General features: G+C 35.7%; 1 protein-coding gene across 5 annotated transcripts in view; it reads right to left on the reverse strand.

Annotated features, from left to right (window-relative positions):
• Positions 1-457: 457 nt before the first annotated feature.
• Positions 458-27,901, reverse strand: part of TRDN (triadin) — a 435,680-nt gene continuing 408,236 nt past the window's right edge. For all 5 annotated transcript variants that reach the window (XM_077162803.1, XM_077162800.1, XM_077162799.1 and 2 more), the window contains 3 exons: positions 7,693-7,734; positions 5,902-5,940; positions 458-3,404 (listed from right to left, as the gene is read on the reverse strand). In XM_077162803.1, coding sequence (XP_077018918.1) covers positions 3,265-3,404; positions 5,902-5,940; positions 7,693-7,734 — 221 coding nt within the window. In that variant the 3' untranslated portion in view covers positions 458-3,264. The remainder of the gene's footprint in view (positions 3,405-5,901; positions 5,941-7,692; positions 7,735-27,901) is intronic.

Genomic DNA, 27,901 nt, shown 5'->3' on the forward strand with positions numbered 1-27,901 from the left:
GGAAGCCAGGTCCTGGGAAGTGGTGCTAAGTTTCCATGGCTTAATCAGTTTGTAAAGAATACAAAGACGCTTGTGCTAGCCGAGACATCATGTAGAATCATATGGGAAAGTGGGATGAGCAGGGGATTAGAAGCCATTGAGTTCTCAGTCTAATTCTGCTACGACCTAGCAATGTAAGCCTGGGGATGTCACGTAACCTCCCTGCGATTTGTTTTATTTATTTCAGAGCAAGTGAATGTGACTCACTCTCAAGGCCCTTAAAGCTCTCAGAAAAATTCCAGTCTTTACATAAAGGATTGCATTTCTAATACTGTTGTAATTCAAAAAATGGGATTTGGGATGCTGGGAAAATTGGCCAAAGACTGCAATCACATCTTGGCAAGTTGCTGGGCCATCTGGGAGTCAGCAGATCAAGGTTCTAGGTCGGACTTTGACACAATCATTGAATGTGAACAAATTTCTGCATTTCTCTAGGGCTCAGGTCCATTTTTTGTGTGCCAGGTAGGCTAAATGGTCTCTAAGTTTTCCAATGGCAATAGTTGTTATTATTTTTGCTTTTTTTTTTCCCAGTGAGATAACTCAAGGAAATATTCTGGGTTCCTAAATAGCTTCAGTTTCTGAAATACTTTTGGAGGCGTTTTGACAGGGATATCTCAGAATGAGTCAATATATAGGCAATTTTCTTGGGATATATTAAAACAAATCATTGGACCATTTGAATAATGATTTATCAAGTTTGATAAGAATTAAACACAAATCAAAGCCTCAGGTAAAATGTTTATTTTCTCTGAGTCTTCATCTATTAAGTGGGGGTTGAAGGGTGAGGGAAGTGGAGGGGTTGGATGGGTAGTTCATAGCAACGGAGCAAAATGGAGAAATAAAACAATTATTAAATGCTTTCAGATTCATAACAAGTATGGCATGAATTCTGAATGAGCTATTAAAGACAAAAACTCTTAACCGAACATTTAGCTCTTCCTTTTAAAATGTAAATCACCAAATTTGAAAGGTCTAGACCTACTTTATTTGTTGAAACCGTTTAACATGTCAGTTTAACTACTGTTTTTCAAGTGCTATATTGATTGTACTCGAATCAAATACACTTCAACAATGATTAATTTTTGTTTATATTACACTTGATTTGTTTAAAATCTAATAAATAAATTATATGATATTTTTACTTTAAGCAAATAGCTTTCATAGTGAGAGAGAAAGAATAAAAAATACAGAAAAGCACCCACAGGGAAACTTTCTGCCATATCCAAAAATACTATTTTAAAAACTCATTTCAATGTTATAACTCTCTTAAGATATTCTGTTATAGTCTCCATTGTACCTCTGTGAACTACCTGGCTGCTTTTCTTGAAATCCTGATTTTATACATAGGGAAACACTCATAGTATTTTTAATAAATTGTCATGTACTGTGCCAAGGTAGCACTGGGAATAGGATTTATCTCTCATCTATTCCTTACATAGTACAATGCCTAACACAGCACCCTAGAAAGAGCAAATGCTCAAAAATTAGTCATTGAATGAAAAAAAAAAAAGAATGGATAGATGATTCTGCTCTATGAAATCTAAAACAGCTATCCTATTTGTTCTCTCCTCCTTTACTCAGTAAATGGGACAGGCTGGAGGAGCAGTTGAGAGATCAACTTTATTCCACTCCCCTATCCGCATTCATTCATTGCTACATGAAAGGAATTTCAAGATGGTACCATCTGGTCGGCACTGAAGTTATCAACTACCAGGTCCCCCATAAGAAGTGCTATTAGTCTTGATTCATCATAATATTGACTTTTATGGCATGAATCAGGTCTACAAGCAGCTGGCCTAAAACCAATAAAAGTCAATGAAAATCCATTAATAATAGTGAATGCATCACTGCTGCTTTGGCCTAATGATTTTTAGTAAAACAATGTTCTATATGTTGGACCTTCAGAACCATGGTTAGTTGCAGTCCTTGGAAATAAATCACTTGGCCAGTGTCAGCTCTGGCTGTATCAGACCTTGCTGAAGGTAAGTATAAGCGGCAGCAAGAATAACTCAATGAACTTCTTGAGTTAATTTGTTATACGTTAGGTTGCAATTGTAAACATTATAAAGGTCACAGTGGCATGACTTTTAGACTGGACAGAAAAATGTCGTAGAGAAACCGAGTGCTGTTATCACTGGAAAGGCAAAAGAAACACCACCACAATTGCCATTCCCAGTGACACATCGTCAAGTAGGTTAAAACTGTCATGCATTTCATTGACACTGAAGACCAATTATTTAAAAAACAAGTAAGACATCTCATGAAGGCATTTACATTAAAGTGGTTTCCTTAAGCTCTGATGACCTTAACTTTTAGTTTTCCATTTTGAGAAAGAAAACTGGTTAAACTCTTCAGAAACAATCTACTGAAGTGAAATGCAAATACGTCTGCACCTGTCACCCAAAGTTAGACATGTAACATTCACCCAGGTGACATTTTCACTGGGTCACATGTCTAGAGACATCTGAAAATTCCACATGTCATTTTCTTATATGTTAAACAAATGACTAACCAAAGAGTTCTAATTGGATGGTGTATTTCCACTGGAGTAAAAGTCCTAGTAGAATTTCAAGACAAATCTTAGAGATAAGATTCATCTTTATCTTATCATATCTAAAGTTCAGAGATATTTTGAGCTCTAAAAGAGCATCTCAAGGAGCTTACAGCAATCTTTGATACAACGGTTACCCATTCTTACAGCACAGCTGCAACTAAAATAGAAATTGAGCACACATAAAATCAGACTACTTAAACATCAACTTCTTGGATAAATCAAGTTAAGTTACCCAAATGGTGCAAAAGAGCCATTTCCATATAAGCGAGGGTACATTTTAAACCTAGAGCCCAGCCTATGTTATCATTTAAAAATAAAATATCTGATACCAGGGATTTCATTTTGTGAATGTGCTAATAACATTTAAAAGAACACTGTTAAGGAAATTTTGAATTGTGTACAACCATACAGCAAGCAGAAATAGAGAAATATAAGTCCTACCTCCAAGCAACAAACACAAATAATAGATTCTTGAGCTCCCAACCCTTCAACACTACTATTTTGCTTTCAATCCCTTTGCCCACTCATACCCTCTACACCAGGCAGAAGAACAAAATATTTTCAAATTAACTCCCTGGATCACATTTTATCAATTGTCTTTACTACTACGGACAAAGCAGAAGAGACCATTTTCAAAATCTGAAGCAGTAGTGAGGGCTGCGCCTGGGTATCTATTGTCCTCGTTGCTTCTGTCCTGGGGAACGTGGGTTGCTGGTGCTCTCACCAGACTGGTGTGCAGGAGTGACAGGAAACTGAAATCCATAGCCATTGTAGCCATCCAGGTAGACACACTGGAAGAAGCTGATAGGAGCTGTGGAACAGAGCATGGTGGTTTGTTAAACAAGCAGGACACCAGCAGGAGCACAGTTAAAGCTCAGGGAGTCAAGTCATTCAGCGGACGTGGCCATGGGTTCTACAACTAAATAGCCTCAGTAGCTAACGGCAAGAAACTAAACCTCTCTGGGTCTTGGGCTCCTTAGGTAAAAATAAAAACTACCTCATATAAAGTTGTGCAAATTAAATGAATACATGTGAAGCACTTAAAGTATTTCCCAGTACATATCACACCCTTGATACATGATAATATACAATGGCCTGATATAGAAAGTCAAAATGCTTGGCATATAGGAATCTATTGATGGATATAGCATTTAGAGCCTGTTATGTACTAAAACTGTTTTCAAAACATGAGAGCATCAATGTTTAAAGTGACAGACTCTTTTTAGTTTTGTAATCATTCAACAGAGCTGTGTGGTTCTTAAGTCTTGAGGTTTTCCACTTGGCCTTACCCTGTAGATAAGAGCCCTCTTGAGGTGGAATAGTTATTCTTTGTGGCCATAGTCCAGGTAACAGCTCTGTCATCTGAGAGAATGCAATGCAGGAAAGGAGGTAAAGCACAGTCAGGAAGTAGAGTTCAGTGGATTTGAATATGGGCTCTGGAACCACTAAGCTGGTGCTCCCAGTAGCCGCTTTGTTAAGAGATGACAAATTCAGCCTCTCCTGACAATCATGGGTGCCTTCTGAGTCTTTAGTGTTTTCCATCCTTCCCAGTTGCATCCTGTCAACCAACCACAGACATGGCCAGGAAGAGGAATGACAATTGAAGTTAGTGTCTCATGGGAGGTGGGGAAGATGGCCAAACCCATATGAAACTAAAGGCTTGCGAAGTGGGAGGAAGCTGAGAAGCAACAAAGGTTATTCTGATTCATCAACTTGGGTGCCACCTGATCTCAATCCCTGGTTTTTCAGTGATGAAAATAGTTTTGAGGAATCTTGATTTTAGTCCTTCTCCTCTCCACTTCATCTCATCCAGCAGTATTTTGCAGCTTGCTCTAGCCTCATACAGAGGCAATAACACACACCAAAGGTTATGGAGGCTTCAGAGAGGGAAATCTAAAACACAATGGCGCTGAAGTGGGGACTGCATCACATGAAATGGAAGCAGCAGAGGTAAAAGTAGAAGACCCTGTCAACTGCGGGATACCTTCCACTTGGATCTTATCAGAAGTGGTCACTGTTCTGGCACATCCACTTAATTTATGTTGAATAGGCCAGTAATAAATGTATACCATTCCAGTTGGGGATTTTTGAGCCTATGTAAAAGGTTCATGAATATCAGACTGTAGAACTACCTTATTCTAAGATGAAAATAGGAACTGCTGTTTTAATACAATAAAGCCCTAAACAAATGTAAAATATTTGATGTTTTTACTAAAAATACTGAATTATGTTTTAATGTTTATTTTTGAAATAAGAGATACCACGTGTTTATGCAACACAGTCATAAACTGTTACCAGTAGGTTAACAATTTGGAAAGTGTTGCTATGTAAATCAGAAACACATCCACAATAACTTATCATTCTTTTTCTAAAGGATTTTGCAATAAAATCTAAAGGCATTCTGAGATTATGTCCCTTCATTCTTCACAACCTGATTATATGTAGGGTTATAATTAATAAAATGGTTATCTTACATGCTGAAGTTGTCTTAGCATCTAGGAGAGTGTTTGGAATATGGTATGAACACAATAAACATTGTTAAGTGAATCAATGAATCATTAATTCATCATTGATATCATTTGTTGAGATACATGTGCAGTCCTTTACAAGCATTACATGAAAGCAAAATTGGTGATACCTGTTTCAAAAATTGTTTCCTTTAGCCTGTCCAGCAATGACTCTATTTAAAATATATTTGAATCCAGAACTTATTGCTTTACTGTTTGAAGAAAAATATCTAATGTGGAAGTACTGGAATAATGAGATGTCTTGAATATTGGATTTTGTAACTGCATATGAACAATGATTGCATTCTGAAATCAACAATCCCAAAGATTGAACATTAAGAGGTTACTACATGTCTCGAAAAATCAGAAAGTGCTCTGAACCTTAGAAATGAGGTTCTGAGCAATTGAATTGCTGAGACCTATTTCTAGTTTTTTTTCTATTTGGCATGAAAAAATTCAGCATATCACTTCAACTGTCCTATTATAAAGTAGACAGTGACACACATTTAGACATCAGTTCAGCTAGAGTACTCAGGCAGAGCTGGGTTGGATGGTTTGCGACAAATACCACTTCAGTCATTACTTCGCAATTCCTCGAAATAAGTGCCACTTCCCTGACACGGAAAGTGATGAATGTCTCTTTGAAATATAAATGACCTACTTTAATGTCATTTTTCATATTTGTGCTAAAAATCTTTTCTTCTAATACTGGTCTTCTTTAGAGAGTCTAAAGTATAAATTTTTATGTAACATCTTTAGTACAGAATGATCACAGAGTTTTAATCTAATTTCTAAACTTACTTGTATGCTTCTTTGTGGAAGACACATCCTCACTTGCTTCTAGAAGATAAGAAAAAATGGAAGTAAATAGATTGTACCCTCACAGACATTATAAAAACATGGATGGGAGTGAGAATGTCTAAACAAGAGCACGATATGAAAGAAAATAGGTGTTACTTGTCCTTCCTATAATTACACTTAAGGTGCTTATTTAGATTCTGATCAGCCTTTCACTATAAAATTTAAAAGGTAAGAGGCAGAGACAGAAGAGGAGCCATTCAATAAAAGAATGTGGTATGGCATGGCAATTGTTCAAATAGGAGAACCTCCCCAACATGCTGGGTGCTGACGGAGAAGGGCTGGTGGCACACACTCCCTTCTTGAGACGAGGTCTTCATGGCCCAGAGTTACAATATGTCAAGTGTGGGATCTTGCTAAAAGAGGAAAGTTTCGTCAAAATAATTCTAAATCTGAGGGACATAACTTTTTAGTGATCATGATTGCCATCATAGAATAGAACCAGACTCATATTCTATATTCTTTCCTTCATCTTCTGACCCAGGGCTTTTTAACATTTTTTTTTTTGCTATAGTGATATGTACCATGTGTTTTCCTGGTGATGGAAATTTGAAGCTCTTCAATTGAGGCTCTTTCTCTGCATCAGAAGTTCTTAACTAAGGTTCATGCACAGCTTTTTGGGCATTGCCTTTAAAAGTCTGAAGTAGAAGATATGAGTTTGTGTGTGTGTGTGTGGGTTTGTGTGTCACAGAAAGTTGGGTTTATAGTTCACTAAATTCTCAGTGGGTTCTAGAAATGTGATAATACATCAGCATCATTTGGGAAATTATTATAAGTGCAAATATTCAAGGATAACTCATATTTATTGCATTTCAAAAAGATCAGCAGGTGATCTGTACATACATTAACGTTTGAGAAATACTGGTCTAGAAGTCAAAAGGATATTAAGTTGCAATTCTTAATTCGATTGTAAATGCTCTAAAAATCCAATATTCAAAATGTGTCTTAAGACAAGTATAAATCTCAACTTTCATTTAATAAGAGTTAGGGACCCATTGTCTTCAGAGCTTTTTTCTTAGCATTTTTTTCACCTTTAATTAATTGTGGGCATTGCCACAGAATCTATCCTTTGATGTCAAAAAAAAAAAAAAACCCAACTCTGTTCAATTCATATTGCCTGCAGTCTAGCTTAAGGTATAATAGTAAATACTATTAAAGTAAATAGTAAATATCTATTATACAGGAAGTCAGGAAATTCTGCAAAAATAACCCCACAGAGTTGGTTCAAATCCTTGCATTTCAATGGTGAATTTATTCCTGGAAAGGCTTGCTCATGATTTTACATCTGGCTGTATTTTAAATAGCCTGTCCTTGAAGGCATCCTTTCTTTCTGCTATTGCTAGTATTATGGGTGAGTTCTATCGACTTTCTGAATAAAAAATGCCATCCTCGTGTTTGAACACTTACCCAGCCCTCCCGCTGTCAATGGCAACCTTCATATCCTTGATGAAATGAACATTTTGAAATATTGTTCTTATAGGCAGATTGGCCAACAAATGTATCTAATAATTACTTGTAAATGAACCAATGCCCAACTAGTGCCTTCAGTATATGAGGAGATACATATTTTCTAACAAGTAATGTGAAGAAAACTATTTAAAACTTAAGTCTACCATGGAAACTTTGCCTAGGAAAATGGAGGACCAGATCAAGAATACTTGTATAAAGCAGATAGGAAACAACATTACAGCCTTGAGAGAAAACATTGAATTGAACCAAACACTATGAACTCACCTTTAGCTTTCTTTGAAGCAGGTACATCTTCAGAATGTTCTTCTAGAGAATAGAAAAATAGACAATTCATGGTTTGTTTTCCAGTTTTCCCCCAAAGAATATTGTAATTAAAGATTTGTGACCCCTTACTGTATAAACTCAGCATCTGGTGTTTCTACAAACTAGAACCCGCTGAGCTAGAGGCATCTTCTCTGAGCTGAGAGAGGGCAGGGAGAAAGCACATGCCACCTCGGGACTGAAGAAGGAGCGAGCAAAGACGGACCTGGGGGAGAAACTGCAGGCACCTCCAGAACCTGCCTCTCCTCTGACTCCAAAACTCCCCCCAGTCGCCACCACTGCCTTTGGAAATGGGAAGTAAATAGATGAATGGATTTGGGCTTTTTTAGCTTCAAAGGCAATGAAAAAGCATTAGATGTTGAACTAAAGCTCAAATACATAAAGCATGACTCTAAATTGTGCAGCATAAAATATTTGGTCTTCTGTGTATTCAACATAGTGATACATATTAGGAATGATAAATCCCTAAGAAATAGGCTATAAGTCATTCTCAGTCTGAGATAATTCTAACACAATGTAATTAAATGAGCTTTTAATTTTCACACCAACTTTTTAGCACTTGCGATGATCTGAAAGAGGGTCAATTTTGTATTACTTATTTACGTTTTATATACCAACTGCCTATTAACAAATAGAAAGCAGATAAGGGAAATCAGTATGCAAATTTCCTGTGATAGGAAGGAAACGTGATCTTCAGGAAGAGATGCTATTATGTTAAAAGAACTAAAGGGTAAAAGAAACAAAAATATTAACTTTTTTGCAGTGGATTATTAAAGCTTTTACCTGATTAGTTTTAAGGAATATTCAAATACAGGCTTAACTAAATTAAATAATAAATTAAGTTGGCATGAAAGTGTCCAATTGATGGATATAAGTAAGGGAAAGGTATAAACAAATCAAATAATAAATACATTTCTAATTGTGTAGTAAGAGTCTGCTAATTTCTGTGATGGATCTGTACACTTAAGACTAAGACATTTATTTTTCTGGATTAAACTGTTATCCCTGGAGAAATAAAGATGGATAGAATAAATACCTTTTCTTCTTTTCCCTAAATTCATATTCTGACCCAACATCAACTGGCTACAAGTGATTACAGCTGGCAAGAACTGAGTAACATGTCTGAGTAATGAGCCAATTGCTTAGGCTATCGGGAAGGAGAACAGAGTCATAAGAAAGTAAACTGCAAGCCTGGGTCAGTTGTTACAGAGATGCAATCTCTGCATAAGCACTTTTACAGCAATACAAATTTATTGAAGTAGGAATAAGTTACTGTGATTATTGATGCTCAGAATACAAAAAAATGAATAAAGCACATACTGTCCTTTCACTCATAGCCTGCAAATTGGTTGGACAAGTGATAGTTTGGATAAAATATAAACTTATTCTGAAAAGGCATTTTACAATCATTAGCTTAAAAGAAGGATAACAATGTGCTAATGTAATTTTAAAGATGACCTGCTATTTGCAAGGGAGAGTCAAGAAAATATTTTATAAGGAAAGTCAAATTTGAAATGGGCATTGTAGAGAAGGAGTGTTGGCAGAAGGAGATGTTGAGCTCAAAACGAAGGAACTATCTGAAGAAAAATAGAGTGGTCAGCAAAGAACAGAGGATATTCAGGGAGCTCAGGGAATATTGAGAAGGGCATGAGAACAAAGTCTGGAAAGGGTGGGAAACAATATGTGGACTTTCAGGCTGAGTAGTGTCCACTTAATTTCACAGCCAGTGAAAGTTGCTCAAGGGAAAAACAATACAATTGGATGTACTTTATAAAAATTAATTCACACTGGGACATAAGATAATGGATTTAGAGAAAGAAACTGGGAAGACATTTTAATAGTCAAGATAGAAATTATTATATAAAATACAATTAAAAAATAAATGTATTTGAATATTCCTTAAAACTAATCAGGTAAAAGCTTTAATAATCCACTGCAAGAATTATAGAAAACATCTCAGAGTCACTGAAAGAGTCGGGTGTAAGACAAACTTCATGGGTAGAGTTAAATGGAATTATGTACAGGAGGAAAAAGTGATTAGTTCAATAAGGGTAAGCAGAAGACAGCATTTGAGTGTGGAGGATTGTGATGCCTCTTTCAACAATAAGAGATTCCCAAGGAGGCACAGACTGGGTGGGGATTGTGAAAAAATTAGATTTTATGAGCTGAATTGTGGTGTTGGTTATGTCATGCTCTTGAAATGTTCAGCAGGCAGCAAGAAAGAGAAGGCAAGATGGCTGGAAAAGTTTAGGAGTGGCATGCATTGAGGTAGTGGATTGGGAGATCACTTTTAATGAGGGCAATAACAGTCCATATTTTTTAATACTATGTGTCAGGCACCATTAAGTTATTTCATATGTGTTAGCACAATCAATCCTGCCAACCACCCTATGAGGAAGGTGCTCCTATTTTAAATTTCTAGTATAGATGAAATAGAAAGGGCTGGCATGACACCCAAGGCCAAAGAGCTAGTGCGTGGCAGAGTCAGAGCATAAAAACAAGTCTGCCCAGGTCAGGGCCACTTAAATAAGGATTTATATTTATTTACCAACCAGCACAGCCATGATGTGCCAGCCATTGTTCTAGGCACACTGCAAGTATTGACACATCTACCTCCTCGGCAAATCTGTGTGAGGGCAATATCACTATTGCCATTTTCCAGTTGGGCAATCGAAACACAGAGAAGTGCCAGTTCCCATAGCTAGCAAGTGGTGACTGGAATTCAGACTCAGGCGTTCTAGTGCAAGAACATTTGCTGGGAACCACTACACTATGCCATCTCTTGAGGCCGGCCTTCTAAAATCAGTACTCTGGATCAAGAATCTGTGCATGATGTTGCTCAAAATATATTTGCTGAAAGATTGGTGGATAGAACTATGTGAGCCAAACACTTCTGCAGAGCAGAGGTGAAGGAGAAAGCATTCCCTCAACCTCTTAGGATGACAGAGGATGCTATGAATGTGTCCTTTGGTCCTTCAAAGAATCTGTTCTCCTTCTGTGGAGATGAATAGAAGGGTTACTTAAGTGTCTTTGAAAATGATAATGACAATGAAAAGGGAACATTCTACACCACTGTAATTCAGGCAAACATATTAGAAACAATGATGATAACAATGCATTATCTTGACTTTCAAAATGTAGTATCCATTCTTCACTTACATAGTAACTTAGATTCCAAAGGAACCACAGACATCCATCTGCCTATATAAAGCAGAATTTCCCACTATTACAGACTCATGAGCAACTGTGTGGCCACCATTTCAATTTTTTCAACATGTTGAACTCAAAGACTGGGTTTCATATAACTTTTTTGTACTTAGTGAGTTGGGATTTCTTCCACTGGGTTTCTTAAACAAGTACTGATTTATGAAGACCATAAAATGATTATAATAGAGAGACTGGAACACTTATTTTTCTAATGAAAAAAGCATCTCCTCACTAGTTCATGTAATTCTGCTTTTGTCACAATTCCACAATATCCCCTCCCCCATATCTCATATAATAGTCCGTGAAAAAAAATGAAAACCAAAAAAAAATAAAAAACAAAGAAAACCTCCATTATTCTGTGAGCAAATGTAACACCTTGAAAAATCATAAATTCTGTCTACCCTTTGATTGAACGCATTTGCTTATCTCCAAGACTGATCTCCTGCCATGGTGAAAAAAAAGGAAGTCAGAGCAGAATGGATTCTTTAGGAAGGTTCAGGTGTTAAATCTTCATTTAAATAGAGCCAGGAGTAGCTCCATTAATTGGAGACAATTTAAACAGCCAATATGTTGACATTGAGGAGACTGCATGTGTAGCAAAAGTATGGATTCTAATTAATGTTTGACTGAAAGGAATTCCAAGGACATGAGGAAATATGGTCTAGCCTCAGTACCAATAATAGACAAGCTATATAATTATATGTACTATTAAGTCTATAGTATATCAGCATATTTTTACTCTAGCAGATTTATAATTCTCAATAAGCACTCTTATTTTGGTTCTATTTTTTATTCTGTTGACCAGTGGTTTTCAAACTTTATGTCTGCAGAAATCCTTTAAAATCTTTTAAAAATATATATTTATGACTCAAAGAGTTTTTGCTTATATGGGCTATATCTATCTATATTCACCATATCAGAAATTAAAATAGCATCTTTAAAAAATGAGAATACAGAAGCATGCATTTCCTTAGTCATTCAGAGCTATGATGTTTTCACATGTTAGGTAGCCTCTGGAGAACTCCACTATACTCTCATGAGAAAATGAGAATGAAAAAGGCAAATGGCAGGGCAGTGGTAAAGAGTTTTGATCTCTTGAAAGGATTTTGAGAACCCCAGAGTCCACAGACTATACTTTCATAACTGTTGGTCCAGCTGCAGAATTCTTTTACTATGAAATAGCTGGCATATTGCAAAAGGAAATAATTTAAAATAAGCTTATCAAAAGGAAAGGTGATTATTAAAAAAATAAGTTGACTGAGCACTTAAACCAATATGAGGTCAAATGATTTGAGGAAACAAGATAAGAAACATATCCTGCTTTTTTTACACAGAAATATAAATGACAAAATACACATTATAAGCAAGGAACAAAAAGCAAAAATGGACTTGTTAAAATAAGAATTATTACAGAGGAAAAGCTTGGCTGAATTTCCAACTTATATATTTTATGGAAAAATAATATCTACAATATCAACCATCTGCTAATTAACCAATTCTTATTTTGCATTACAAGAAAACAATCAAACTGAACTGAAATATACAAAAAAGTGAAATTTTTGGATGTTAAAGATTGAAAGCATTTTTTTTTACTATTTTAAAATCACCCCTTCTAAATTTGGATAATTGGAATAGGTTTAACACCACAATCATATATGTGTAAATTAATTAATTAGATACTTATATTCTATTCAGTCTCTTTCAAAAGTGGCTGGAATCTCAGTTTCTTCTTCATATAAAAGGTGCAAGGCATCATGTATTTTTTCGTGATACATCCCATATGTATAATATAAAAATGTCAAAATTAAATTAGATTTAAAAGTTTTAATCAAGCTTGTACTATCAAAGTGAAGATTACCTTGAGGCTTTTCTGTAATCTTTTTATTAAGGAAATAGTTACTTATTTTATAATAATAATAACTACAATGTATTGAGCTCTTTTTTCTATACCGTATAGTCAGCTTTGTATTTACATATGTTTCCACAAAATCTCCCAATCCACCTGTGAAATAAGTAGAAAGTCCCCATTTTAGCAGAGAACATTGAGAGAGCCAGAGGGTTGAAAAAAGAACTTCCCTCAAGCAACACATTTCAAAAAGTGCTAGAAGAGGATATAAAGCTAATTTTCCTCAATTTCTAGACTCTCACTCTTTCCACTAAACCATTCCATCACCTATTGCAAAGCATGTTCTATGTGCCATGGAAGAGCCAAGATGCTACCAGGAAGAAATTGAAAGCCCAGTAGAGAAAATGGACAAGTGTCGCAACCATTATAAAAGGATAAGGCGTTTTCGGCTTCAAGGTAATATGTGAAAATTCTCAAAATAAGTACTAGCTGTTTATAAGGATGGAATGGTCACGTCTTCCTATGGAGATCCAAGCTGCTTTATTGGAGGCTAGCCCATTGGAATGAGCTTTGAAGGATCACAAAGAATTGGATAACCAGAGTGGGAAGGATATTCTAGGAAGAAGGAATGACAGGCTCAAAGGTTAGGATGCAGGGATATTAGGAATATGGAAAGTTTAATTGATTGGGAACATGTGATAGGTTGGAATCTACTGAAACAATTGGAAAAATGAAGGTAGGAAAATATTTTAAATTTAACTTTGGACTGGAGCATCAAAGTTCTAGATGCTCAATATATTCTAAATTGGCAATGAAGAAATAGTGACAGTTATCAAATAAATGGTTTACTCAATTTAGAGCTTTGTAATCTGTTAGTAGATATGAAAAGAATGACAGAAATGAAACAGGGGCGTGACCGCAGTGGCCCACAGGAGAAAGAGTGAAGGCATCAGCAGTGACAATCAACATGACTTGATAACTGAGATAGTGTCTAAGACAAGCAATAGGGTTGGTGAAAGTAGAAAGTAGAATTAAAAATATTATATCTAAGTGGGCAATAGACATAAATCAGGTGGCAAGAGAGGAATTTCCTCCTGGGCTTTGGGGTGCATAAAGGAAAGAAGGAGAGTAAGATAGAAAGTTTACTTGTAAACGTGCCCAGTGGTGGTAGAACAAAGGGTGACGCTGGGAATTAAAAATGCACGACAGGAGTTGAGAAGAAAGGTTTGCGTTTTAAGATTTGCATTTTAAGTGAGCTATTAGAAAAGAGTATAATGAGTAAAAGAGTATAATGAGATGATCTCTAGGTTACCTAAATAAAAGCACTTGAAGAGAAGGTGAGGAATTGTTGGGAGAATTATTCCAGCCAAAATGAAATAGTTCCAGGAGTTAGAAAGGGCAAAGCAAACATTTAAACAAGGGAATATTTAAACATGTTTGTAGACAGAGTAAGGAGGATCTCTTAGAGTGAGAAAATGAAAATGAATGATTGAGGGAGCAAGAATTCAGAGAAAGTAAGAAGGGATGAAATAAAGGAGAACATAGAGTGATACATTTTGGGAGAGGAAATGCTTCTTTGTCTGAGAATGGGAGGTCTGAAGTAGATAGAAAAGCAAAAATAAAGGAGATTAAAATGTGGAGAGAAGACAGTTTTAAAGAATCCATGTTCAATGACATAGGAGGTGAATTTTGTTTTTCTCTTCTTTAAGCATAAAATGTTCCTATGTGGTGATCAGTCATCTCTGTACACTCTTAGTAAATACAATATGTAAAAACTACTGAAATAATGCATATATGTGTACGAGCATAGTTACTGTATGCTTATCCTGCTAGCAGTCTATTCTGGTTTGGATGAAATTTCAAGAAATACCCAGAGGTAAACATCTGGAATCCTTCCAAAAGTGACTTAAGCATGGAGTTTTGTTTTATTCCTCACTTCTCTTACTTTAGGTCACTGCACTTTGTGTCTGTAATTACCCAAAGCTCCAAATTATTTTCTCAACTGATTTACTGGATTGTGTGTAAATAATTCAATAGAATATTATAGTCCAATAGATTACATTTTCCCAAGAAATCCGAGGAATTTATTGTAGTTCAAAACAACCACCAAAAGCCAGCTTACTGTAGCTCTCGAGGGTGCACACACTTCAAATGATCATGAGTCTTAGAGAAAATAATCCTTGCTAAGCTAAACAGCATCACCAGCATCCTTGAATTTGACCACCCGAGGGAATAATAAAATATACAAAGACAATTCACACTTGGAATTTTGCAACCAACACACAGTTAGGCCAAGGATCTTCAATGGATGTGTGTAGTCCTTTCTGGATGTCTGTCCTGTCACTCTGAGAATGAGACATAACTGTCCTTGGGTCAATGTCAGAGCAACTTAATATCACCAATAAAAGCAGAAGGCCACGTTGCTGGGACCCACAGACTCATAATGAACAGTGACAAACATTCCACGAAATGTGTCCTATAAACAGGCTTTTGCTGGTGTCTCGCTTAAGAAAGGATCAGAGGAGGTGAGCATGGCACCCATTTAGGAGGCTCCAGCCAATAGTAATTGTTCCATTTTTTTTTTCTCCTGAAACAAAATCTTCATGAATTTAAACAATGTTATTCTAAAGACTAGGACTGTTTTAAATCTACCCCCAGATAAATGAGTTGTTCTTTTCTCTATTTATTTTATCTCACAGTTTTATCTATTTTGACATAAAAACTTAATAAGCAAAACCTGTCTCTAGATACGGAAGCAATAATCTGTCATAACAATCTCCATCACTTCCTTCTCAAAGATGCCAATTAATAATCAATGATCACTGGCCAGGCATTATTTCTACACACTACAATATCATCTTATTAAATAAACCAAAAGAGTTCTGTAAGGTAAGTGCAATTATAATTCACATTTTAAAATATAATGTCATTGAAGCAGAGATGTTAAGCGGTTTCTCCAAGTTTACACAGCTTTTAAGTCATGACTGGAGCCCAGTCCATCTGAAATCAAGTTCCTTGATATTAGCCATTACCCTGATATTTGTATTTTTACCATAAGTTTGTAGTTAATTTGTTTACAAGCTACATTGATGTTTGCAGTCATCAACATTCAGTTTCAGCAAGTGACTTCCTATGATACAGAAGCCAATCATTTTATAGGACAATTACTGTATGTAGTAATTACTGTATAATATATAACATAGTCATATATATTGCTGAAATAAGCCTTAAACCATACAAGAAGATATGTTTTCCTTTTACATATATCTACTAACTGAGGATGATTTTTTCCTAATGAAAAATGAGTTTAAGATTCTATCAAGTACCATCTACATTTTAAATGCTAAATTAGGTTTTAACAATTGCCTGGTGCTAGTACATCAGATATGCTACTTTTAATTTAGAAAAGTGGGACATAGAGCTTGATTAAAATAAGATTATGAAACAATCTGAAAAACTACTGAATATTAATGCTCATAAAATAGGATGGACTAGATATACTGATGTGTTCATCCATAACAATAGATTCTGCAAAAGAAGAAACAAAAACAAAAACAAAAATATCTGTTTGATGCACTCCTGGGCTCAGAGGAAGTAAAGAAAATCTTCAAATACAGTCCTCCTCTCTGCCCTGGGATATTAAAAAAATCAAATAAACAAACAAAAAACCTCTGATACTTGGAAAGTGCAGCAGCACTGAAGACGAGGCCTTTTAAAACTGGAACTCAGAAACTAAGCATGCAAAGAGCAAAGGGGAGGTTCTGAGGGTGAGCCCCTCACTAAGCCAGGGATGTGGGCTGAAGATAAAATTGTCCCCGTGCATTCTCAGAAGATGGTGGTAGCAGAGTATTTAAAACTCCCCCACCTCTCGTCATAAAAAAGAACAGCTAGATAATGAAAGCCATGAAAATACGATTACAAAATTTGATGAACCCTAAAAATACGCATGGGTTAGGACCAATAAATAGTTTAACAACCTGCAATGGCTTAATGTCTGTAAAGGACAAAGCAGAGGAAGCAAGGGGCATTTGGAGAGACCTGAGAACAGGGAACCCCCAACAGCCAACAGGTATTTGTGAAAAGTAGACCAGACAACTTGAGATCAGCAGCTGAAATGGGAAGGAAAATCGCCCAGCCCAAGAGCTGGTGAACAGAGGGGGCCTGGTCTGAGGTTCAAAGGGGTTGGAGCAACCGAGAAATTGCTGGGCCAGGGCTCTTCCAGAATAGGGCCCCACGAGTGGTAAGCAGCCACTGGGAGTGGAATACAAGCTGAGCAGGACAGAGGCAGGGGAGACAAAGCGAGAGGAAGCCCGATGAACGTGAACGAGAGGGACGCAGCAGAAAATCTCGGAGAGCAACCTGTCATATTCTAGAATATATATACTTTTTGTTATTTTTAAATTATCATGCAGTATAATTGATTTTGTGGTACAGTTCTATGAATTTTAGTGTGTATATGTGTGTGTGTGTGTGTGTGTGTGTGTGTGGGTATTGATATCTATAAACATAGCCACAACACCCCCTAAAACTCCATTAGCCCCCAAAACTTGCTCTCCTTCATTCTTAACTCCAGGGAGTCATGGAGCTGTTTTCCAAAAAAAAAAAGACAGTTGTTTCTTTTCAAGAATGTCATATACACGGTAGTATAAAATACACAACCTTTTGAGACTGGCTTATTTTATGCCGCATAATGTCTTTGTAATTCATGCAGTTGTTGCATGAGTATTCCTGAGTAGCATCCCATTAAATGGATAGACTGCAGCTTATTTATCCCTTCCGTTATGGAAGGACATTTGTTTTATTTCCAGTTTGGGGCTATTATGACTATAGCTGCTATAAATATTCATATACAGGCTTTTTTGTGAACATGATTTTTTATTTTTCTCATCTCACAGGAGTGGAATAATTGGGTATTACTGTAGGTACACGATTAACATTTAAAAAAACACTCAGTTTTCTAGAGTGTATGTACCGTTTTGCATTCTCTAGAGCAATGCATGAGCATTCCAGTTGCTCTGAATTCTCACAAGCACTTGATTTTTCCAGAATTTTCTTTTCATTTTAGCTATTCTAATAGGTGTGTCATATTATATAATGGCGGTTTCATTGCATTTCCCTAATGATGTCAAACATCTTTTCTTGGCATTATTTGCCAACCCTACAGTTGCTTTTGTGAACTGCCTATGGAAAACTTTTGCTCATTTAAAAATTTTTTAAATTAAGTTTTAATTAACTACCTTCATTTTGCCTAATTAAAAATACAAGCTCAGTTTGTGGTTTCCAAATATTTTCTCCCAGTCTATAACTTTTCTTCCTTTTATGGATAATGCTCTTGGTGTCATGTCTAAGAACTCGTTGCCTAACTCTGGGTCTTAAAGATTATTTCTCCTGTGTTTACTTCTGAAAGTTTTATAATTTCATGTTTTATATTTAGTGCTATAATTTTGAGTTAATTTTTGCAAAAGGTTTCTCTTTTTTTTATAGGTGTTCAATTTTTCCAACACCGTTGGCTGAAAGGTCTACCCATTCTCATCACATTTCTTCAGAATTTGTGGCAGAAGAGGTCATGGTTTTGTAGGTCAGTTCTGATTTTCATGTGTTGATCTAATATCCTGCATCCTTGCTAGGTCCACTTACTTTTCCAGGAGGCTTTTATCTTTTCTGTTTTCACAGATTGTATGGTGGTTCAGAGGTGTATGTACCCCAGATGAACATGTCCTTACATTTAATCCATTCCTGTGGGTATGAACGTGGATAAGTAGGACGTTTTGATGAGGTGTCTTCAGGTACACTGTGACTACCTAAATCATAGGTCCTTCATCCTGTTACTAGAGTTCTTTACAACAGAATAACATTCTGATAAAGGGAGAGAAAGCCACAAAAACAAGATGCTGAAATCAAGGAAACCTGGAAGAGAAGGAAGAGACAAGGAGAGCCACCAGGGGCTTTGCCATGAGCAAACAAGTCAAGGATCACAGCAGCTGGTCTTTGCCTGATGAGGCCTTTACTAGGACATTTTCCTAGACTGTAACTGTGATAAAATAAATTCCCGTTATTTAAACAAATCCATTGCATGGTGTTTGTCTAAACAGTCTAGGAAACTAAAACAGATTCCTTGGATTTTCCACATAGACAATCATGCCATCTGTGAAAAGGGATGATTTTATTTCTTACTTTCTAATCTGTATTGTTATTTTCCTCCTTGTTTTGTTGTAATGGCAAGGACAGACAGTGGGCATCCTTACTTTGATCTCAGGGGAAAAGTATTCAGTCTTTCAAGTTTACCTACAGTATAAGCTGTAGGTTTTCGTGTATGTGTTCTTTATCAGGATAAGGAAGTTTTATTCTATTCCTAGTTTGTTGAAAATCTTTATAACAGATATTGAGTTTTGTCAAACACTTTATCTGCAAAAATTAGTATGATCATTCTTACATTGTATTATGAATATGGTTGATTACCAATATTATACCAGTTTTGCATTCCCAGTATAAACCTACTCCTGTATTTTGTGTTTTATAAATTTTATGTATTGCTGGATTCATTTTGAGACTGTCTTGTTGAAAATGTTTGTCTTTATTCATGAGAGATATTACTGTTCAGTTTTCTTTTTTTTTTTTTAATACTGTCTTTGTGTGGTTTTGGTATCATGGTAATGCTGGCCTTTTAAAATTAGTTACAAAATGTTCCATCTTCTAATCTCTTTTTATGAGATTCTGTGGAATTGCTATTATTCTTATGGTGAAATTCTCCAGGGAAATAATTCGGGCTTGGAAATTTCAGAAAATTTCTAGCTACAAGTTCACTTACTAGTTACAGGACCATTCAAATTATTTATTTCATATTGGGTAAGTTTTGGTAATTTGTGGCTTTTAAGGAATTGGACCATTTCATTTTTGTTGACATATTTATGTTCATTGGATTTTTAGTCATAGTTTTATATCACCATTTTGCCATCTTCAGGCATGTTTTAATATTCCTTTTAGCATGCTTGATATTATTAATTTGTATTATCTCTTTTTTTCTTTGACAGTCTTTCTAGAAGTTTAACAATTCTATTGATCTCTTTGAAATATTTCTATGGCTATTCTGTTTTCAATTTCATTGGTCTATGTGTTTAATTTTATAATTTCCTTCTGATTGTATTCATTTTGTTCTTTTTCTAACTTCTTAGATGGAAACTAATTATTGATTTGGATCCATTTTCTTCTCTAGTATAAGCATTTAATGGTATACATTTTTCTTTCTAAGCACATTCAACACATTTTAATAGGTTGTACTTCCTTTTTTTCAGTTCAAATTATTTTCTCTTTTCTTTACAGACCTCCTAATTAGAAGATGGGTTATTGAGAAGTGCATTATTTAATTTACAAATGCCTAGAGATTTGATTTCCCAGTTTACTTTCTGTTGTTTAATTTCTGGTTTAATTCTAGCTTTGTCTCAGATCATTTTGTATGATTTCAATTCTTTAAATTTAGCAAGGTTTGTTTTAAAACCTGGTATCTTGTCTAACATGAATATTTTATGTGCATTTGAAAATAGGTGAGTCCTATAGCAGTCAGTTTTCTATAAATTTCAGTTTGAGACAACTAATATTTTGTGAAGTCAGAGAATGAAATGTGTGTTTTTTCCATATGTGAATTTTATGTTACTATAATATTTGTTAACACATTGTTCCAGGTCAGTAGCATCCTCTGAATCCAAATAGAAACAAAGGCATGGATTCTTTGTAAAGAAGTTTTTTTTCAATTTCAGTGCCTATGATGCCCCCATATGAAGATGAATCAAATAGAAGTTCATTCCAAATGCAGGGGGAAAAAGGCTATCATGAATGAAAGTCTAAAGAAACACCATACCACAAATATACCTCCCATAGTACTTCAGAAGTTTCTCAGACTCAAAATGTATGAAATATTTAAGGAGCAAAATATTAACTCATAAGTAAGGGCAAGCAAAATGAGGATATAAAAATGGCCAAGAAGATTGGAAAAGTAACTACTATAATGAAAAATTGCATTGTAAATCAAAGCTCATTGGATGAGTTAAATAACATAGTAGATAGAACTCAAGAAAAAAATAATGAATTGGGTGCCAAATTTGATAAAAAATTAAATGCAGTATAAACAGACAAAGAAATGAAAAAGCAATGAAAGAGAAGTTAGGAAAAAAATAAGTGTGCATCCCAGTTTATTCCTAATTAGCAAAAAGAAAAAGAATAGATAAAATGGAGGAGATAATATTTGAAGAAATAATAATTATGAATCCCAAGAACCTTACAAAATATCCACACACCCTGGAAACAATTCCCAATTCAAAGGAAATTCTCATTCCAAAAACTTTAGCTGACCAGAATCAAAGAGAAAATATTTAAAGCAGTCAGATGTAAAAGATAAAAAAATTAACGACTAACTGAACCCACAATTGTCAGGAGTGGAAGACAAAGCAATTCAATGGGACACTATATTGAAAGTGCCCAAAGTGTGTAACTGGTAACCTAGTTTACATACCTGACAAAACTGCCTTTGGGGAATAAGGACAATATAGATTCATTGTAAGATGAATAACAAATGAGAGCGTTTTCTACCTACAGATGCACTATACTTTAAACAATAGTTTTAATAGAAATATAGACTTTACTATGTAAAGTAAATATTCAGTTCACCAGAAATCTATACTTGAATTCAAATGATAAAATAGTCCCTACTTTTAAAAAGCAGAAATTGATAGAAGTACAGTGGTAATCTGGTAATTATCCATCAAAATGGATATTTCAATAGACCTAATTCAATTAAGATAATTCAAAAATACAAAAAAGCTGTGAAGCTACAGAGTAATTGAAAAACCCAATTAGGCTTGATTTAATGGACAAATATAGAATAGTGCTTCTATCCATTAGAAAATGCACATTCCTCTCAATTGTACATGGAATATTTATTAAAACAATCAATATCAGAGCTCAATGCATTTGAAAGTATTGACCATTTTTCTCTGACCACTACTATACAATTTAAGTTATAAGTAGATTCAAAGAAAACTTATAATTCCCATTGGTTTGCAAATTTAAAATAAGTTCTAAAACATCTATTTAATGCATGTGCTGGTTTGAAAGGAAGTATGCCCCCCAAGAAAAGCCATGTTTTAATATAAATCCCATTTCATAAAGGTAGAATAATCTCTATTCAACGCTGTATGTTTGAAACTGTAATCAGAACTGTGAATGATGTGATTTAGTCAACAGTGGTTGTTAAACTGGATTAAGGGATGACATGTCTCCACCCATTTGAGTGGGTCTTGATTGGTTTATTGGAGTCCTATAGAAAAGGAAATATTTTAGAGAATGAGAGATTCAGAGAGAGCAGAGAATGCTACAGCACCACGAAGCAGAGGTCCACGAGCCTCCCGGGGAGCTTCATGAAATAAGGAGCCAGAAGGGAAAGCTAGCAGATGACGCCATATTCGCCATGTGCCCTTCCAGCTGAGAGAGAAGCCCTGACTGTGTTCGCCATGTGCCTTTCCAGATGAGAGAGAAACCTGAAATTCATCGGCCTTCTTGAACCAAGGTATCTTTCCCCAGATGCCTTTGATTGGACATTTCTATAGACTTGGTTTAATTGGGACATTTTCTCGGCCTAAGAACTATAAATTAGCAACTCATTAAATTCCCCCTTTTAAAAGCCGTTCCATTTCTGGTGTGTTGCATTCTGGCAGCTAGCAAACTAGAACAATGCAGTACAGAATTAATTATAATGGAAATTTTAAAATACTTAAAACCTGAATTATAATGAAAATACTTCATATAAAAACACATGGGATGCTGCAGAAATAATACAGGAACATTTATAGACTCATATGCAGAGAGTGGAAAAGTAGAAAGAGCAGATATTAGTAAACTAAGCATAGATCATAAGGTGTTTGAAGAGGAACACAGAAAAATCTCAAAGAAACTGGGAGCATTGGAAATATCTATCAGTAGATATGATTAAAAAGTGTATACTCACAGACTAATATACTGTAATGAAAATGAAAGAACTATACTCAAATACTAGTGAATCTGAGAAGTGTGACAGTAAGCAAAATATCTCAGAATGCTTCCTACAATGTGCTCTTATTTGTATAATGCTAAAAAAGTATAGATTTATATAGTTATGCATATAATATATAAAGACATATTGTATATATCATATATAAACAATTATATAAAATTATATATATATGCAATACTCAAAGGAAAATGTATAACCTTATATCCATATAATGGGAAGGGAAGAAAGGGAAGTGAAAAGAAAAAAATGCATATGTATGAATATCTATGTGTAATAATATGGTCTTCTTTTCAGCTTTATACAAATGCAGCACATTGCATGTGTCACAGGTGAAGGACCTAGGATTGCCGGCAGCGAGCCCGAACTCCAAGGTCTTCGGGAAGAAAGTGTCACCTTGATACCTTGATGATGCTTTGATTTGAAATTCCTCTTAGTCTCGATTAAGAGCTAATAAATTCCCATTATTTAAGCTGACCCATCACAGGATATATGCTTGAGCAGACAAGGGGACTAAAACAGAGTTTGCTACCAAGACAGTGGGGTGCAAAATGGTATTGCAAAGCAGCTTGTGCTGCTTGCAAATACCAAAAATGTGGAAACAGCTTTATAATTGGGTAATGGGTAGAGGCTGGATGAACTAGAGGTGCTTGATAGAAAAAGCCTAGATAGCTTTGAGGAGACTGTTGGTAGTGATAGGTGCTTCTCATGAGGCCTTAGAACACAATGATAAATGCATTATTGGTAACTACAGGAAGAGGGGATCTTTGTTTTAAAGTTGCAGAAATTGAGTTTTCATGTCAAATGGAAGGCAGGACTTGAAAGCAATGAACTTGGAAATTTAGGTGAGGAGATTTCCAAGCTAACTGTGGAAAGTATACTGGTTTCTCCTTGTAGCTTACAGTGAACTGAGAGGAAAAAGGAATAAGTTGAGAACAAACTCCTGAGCACAAAGAAACCAGAAACTGAGAGTTTGGAAAAATTCTGAGCTTATCCAGATAGCACACTCTGAGACTTGGGACAGTGGCTCTTTCAGAGACCTCCCTGAGCTTCTAGAAGGTGTGTCCCCAGAAAATAAGGTGCTATTTAAGGATTTAACTGAACAGGGACCCAGTCAGCCATTTCAGTAAGGACTGGAGGTGCAATTATCCAGGAAGGATCAATGGAAAACGCTTCTGTCTGAATTGGACCCCTGTGAGTTATATTCAAAGTGGACAATATTTTTGTGAAAGTTATATGTATGAAACCACTTCAGCCTGGACAGAAAGGGACAGGAAAGGGACGCATTGAAGGAAAAATGACTTGAAGGGCAGAACCATGAAAGTGGAGATCTGGACCAAAGCGATCTCTTTGGGCTAAGAGAGTGGGCGCACCCATGTGGGTGGAAAGGGCTAGTACACCCTGACAGGGAGGCTGGACTCTTTGCCCTGCTATTCACAGAGAGTGTTCCACCCCAGTGCTCAGACAAGGTGGGGTCTGTGTCCTAGGTTTTGCAGAGAGACTGTCCACCATCTGATGCTCAGAGGGTCAGGCCTTCACTCCTGGGGCCACTATACAAGCACTGAGAAGGGGCGCAGCTGCACTGGGAGATGATTCTCAGACCTTGAAATTTGATGGAATACACCCTGCTGGTTTTCAGAATTTGGGGGCCCATGACCACTATTTTCCTCCCAATTTCTCCCTATTGCAATGGGTAAGTTTTTCCTATGGCTGGCTCTCCATTGCACATTGGAAGCAGATAATTTGTCCTCCAGGTTTCACAGGTCCACAAAGGGGAACTGTGCTCAGGACAGGCCACACCCACGACCAATCGTGAGAAGACTCTGTCCTTGGCATTCTTTCTGAAATGGCTGGATGTCTCTGGATATTATGATGGGATGGACGCATTTTGCACATGGAAAGAACATGACTTTTTGAAGTCCAGAGGGTGCGGTGTGATGGTCTGAAGTTGTATGCACTCCAGAAAAACATGTTCTTACATTTATTCCATCCCTGTGGGGGGAGCCCATTGTAATCAGGACCTTTTGAGGAAGTTACTTCAGTTCAGGCATGACCCAGAGTGGGTCTTGAGACTATTACCGGAGTCCTTGATAAGTGGAATGAAATTCAGACTGAGAGGAAAAGCCAAAGGAGCAGCTAGAAGCTGAAGAGAGCAGAACCCAGAAGAGCAGGGAGCGGGGAGCAGAGGCGGCCATGGGCTTTGACATATGACCACATGACCGTGGAACTAGAGAAAGGATTGCTGACAGCCGGCCCCGGACGCCACGGTCGCTGGGTGGAAAGCACTGCTTTGATGATGCCTTCACTTGGACTTCCTTTTAGCTTCAAAACTGTGAGTTCATAAATTCCATTGTCTAAGTGGACCCATTTGCATGGTATTAGCTTGAGTAGCCAAGGAAACTGAAGCAGTGGAGTAGGACAGGACATTTAGATTCTTAACACTAACTTGTATACAAATATATATGTAAATAAAAGAATAATGAGCTCTCTCTAAATTTTAATTTTGTAAGGAATTGTTTTAGAAATGAAAAGCACTTTTTTTCTCTCTTCTATGTTTGATTTAAGCGTATCAACAATCTCACTCGTAGCAACTGTGCAAAATTCATCCACCACAAATGATGATATATTTACAGCAATGTGATGGCTTCTATTTATGGTCAGTTTTAGTCAGCCAGGGAGACAGACTGACTAGCCATTTTAGTTTCTATAATTCAATTAATTTTTTTGTGAAACATTTTGACCTAAGTTTAGACAAATGAATTCGGTTCATGTTTGGCTTGAATAACAATTCAAATTCATTCTGTAAAAGTTACCCAAATAGTGTTTCATGGTTTCTTCTGTGGTGGCAGCTTATCCAACTCTTATGTTCTCTTGTAAAGTGTCAGAAATGTGAGTGGCATGTGTTGTACAGTGAGAAGATTTATCCATTTATTTTTTAAAGGTTAAAGTGTTTATATATCATGTTTAATTAATTCCATATTACTTTTATCAACTTAACTGGCCTGAGATAATACATAAATGACTTTGTTTTAGAGGTGAATTAACTCTTCATTGTCTCTTACATTGTATTTGATCACTTTTGGAGAGGTCATTAACTTAATTGTCTAAAAAAAGTAATTAAAGACAATAGAAACATTAAATGAAGTATATTCTTTCCGTGTTTCAGCATTTTAAAAAATTAGTCCTTTTTGGCCACTAAGAATTCACTGCCTCATTGAAAAGTACCATGATTGTCTTAAAAAGTGAAATATTTTTCCAAATGGGATTATATACTTAAGGGAAAAATTCTGAAATACTTAAAAACTTTTAATGAAGTACATATGGTCCATAAAATTATTCTATGCTTTTATTAATAAAATACTTTATTTATGTTTAGTTATATTTATATATTTTAAAGTCCATATTAAGATGCTAAATTCAGAGTTTGATTTTCAGTCCTAAGTCATGCCAAATATGTAAAGTAAGAAAAAGGCTATTAAACTTTTACATCTATGAGATCTTTATTTTATTTCACCAAATACTTATAAATTTTCAGACAAATTTCTAAGGTAGCTTAATTCTGATTTCTGAAATATCCATCATAATCTAATATTGGAGCCAATTTCTTATTAATTTACCATATTTTTTACAGACAGAAAAAAAAGATGCAGAATGAAAAAAACAGCATGAATTTTTGAAAAGTTAGAAAGCTTTAAAAATTTCACGAAAGTAAGATACAAAGGAAGTTGTCTTAACATGGGAAGTTTGCTGGCCTTGGTTTGAATCTTCATTAACAAACTAACTTCTGGAATAGGTGAATTTTTATCGGTATAGCTTTTAATGAGTCAAATGCATTATCTTTGATATGAAATTTAGAGCTTAAAGATTTTGTAGTGATCCCAAACCTGTAAATTCAGATAATTTTGGTGGGGTGCTAAATGGCAAAATGCTCACTTCATATTATTAGAGAAAAATGTTTCAGGAAAATTGCCAAAGTTAAACTTCCATATAGAATGATCTCAGTGATGTCCTTACATTACACCATTTACTCTTTTCGAGGAGCAAACTAACTTTGCTTTATTTAAATGTTCACTGCTCCACAATTACAACAAAAGAACTGTGGGCACTGATAAAACCTTTCTTCCTGAATATTCCAAAATCCGTTGCTACAAATGTCTTGTGAGTATCTCTCAGTTGTGTTAAGAGCTTTTTGATGCTTCTAAGTGCAAGCCTTCCCTTAGTACCATTTGCCATTTGATAATGTATTTTCTTTGCTTATTTCATGCTTCGCCTCTGGGCAGGTTCCCTGGGAATAGTGTTTTAGGATGTGGCTTTTTTCTTATTTCAGAGAAAAAAATTCAAAAGACTTGAAATATTAATATCAGGAAGAGATAGTTTCATTATTTAAAACAAAGAATGTATTTACTTTGCTTTTAATTTTTGACATAATAGGCATTAATGTAAAACAATTCTAATTCCTCTTATGTCATCCTCCAAACTCCATGATAAGTAAATTATTTATTATATATTTTCCATACTTACAATAAAAGACCTAGAATGAAAATCAATGATAATTTGGACATACGAAAGCTATATACCTAAAAAAATAAATCCACAAAACAAGTATGAATTAAACCATGACCCTCTTTGATTCATGGAACTTCTAATTTTGCCACAGTGCTTTCAGTGTTACAACAGACAGATATTAGTGCACTGCTGATTCTTATCAACATCTTTTCTATCCTTACAATAAAACTTTAACTCACTGAGCTGTTTTTTGTCCTTCTCAATCAGACTGAATTCAGATAAGCAGCCCCTTTCTTTCACAAGCTCCTTTTCCATGAATTAGCACCTCCTTTCCCCCCTCCCCCCAAATGAGATCCTGAAGGACAGTTTCTGTGCGTCTGGCATGGAAGGGAAGGAGGTCCTATTAGAGTTAGAAGGTCGACCACCCTCCAGAAGACAAGAGAAACAGACAGCACACTGGGGCTAGAGGACGTCGGTGGTAGAGCGCAGTGCCAAAGCGGAAACTATTTCATGAACCTTCTTTAAAGAAAGACAAAATCACTGAAAAAGAAACG

This window comes from Tamandua tetradactyla, chromosome 5, assembly GCF_023851605.1.
Source record: "Tamandua tetradactyla isolate mTamTet1 chromosome 5, mTamTet1.pri, whole genome shotgun sequence".
Lineage (NCBI taxonomy): Eukaryota > Metazoa > Chordata > Mammalia > Pilosa > Myrmecophagidae > Tamandua > Tamandua tetradactyla.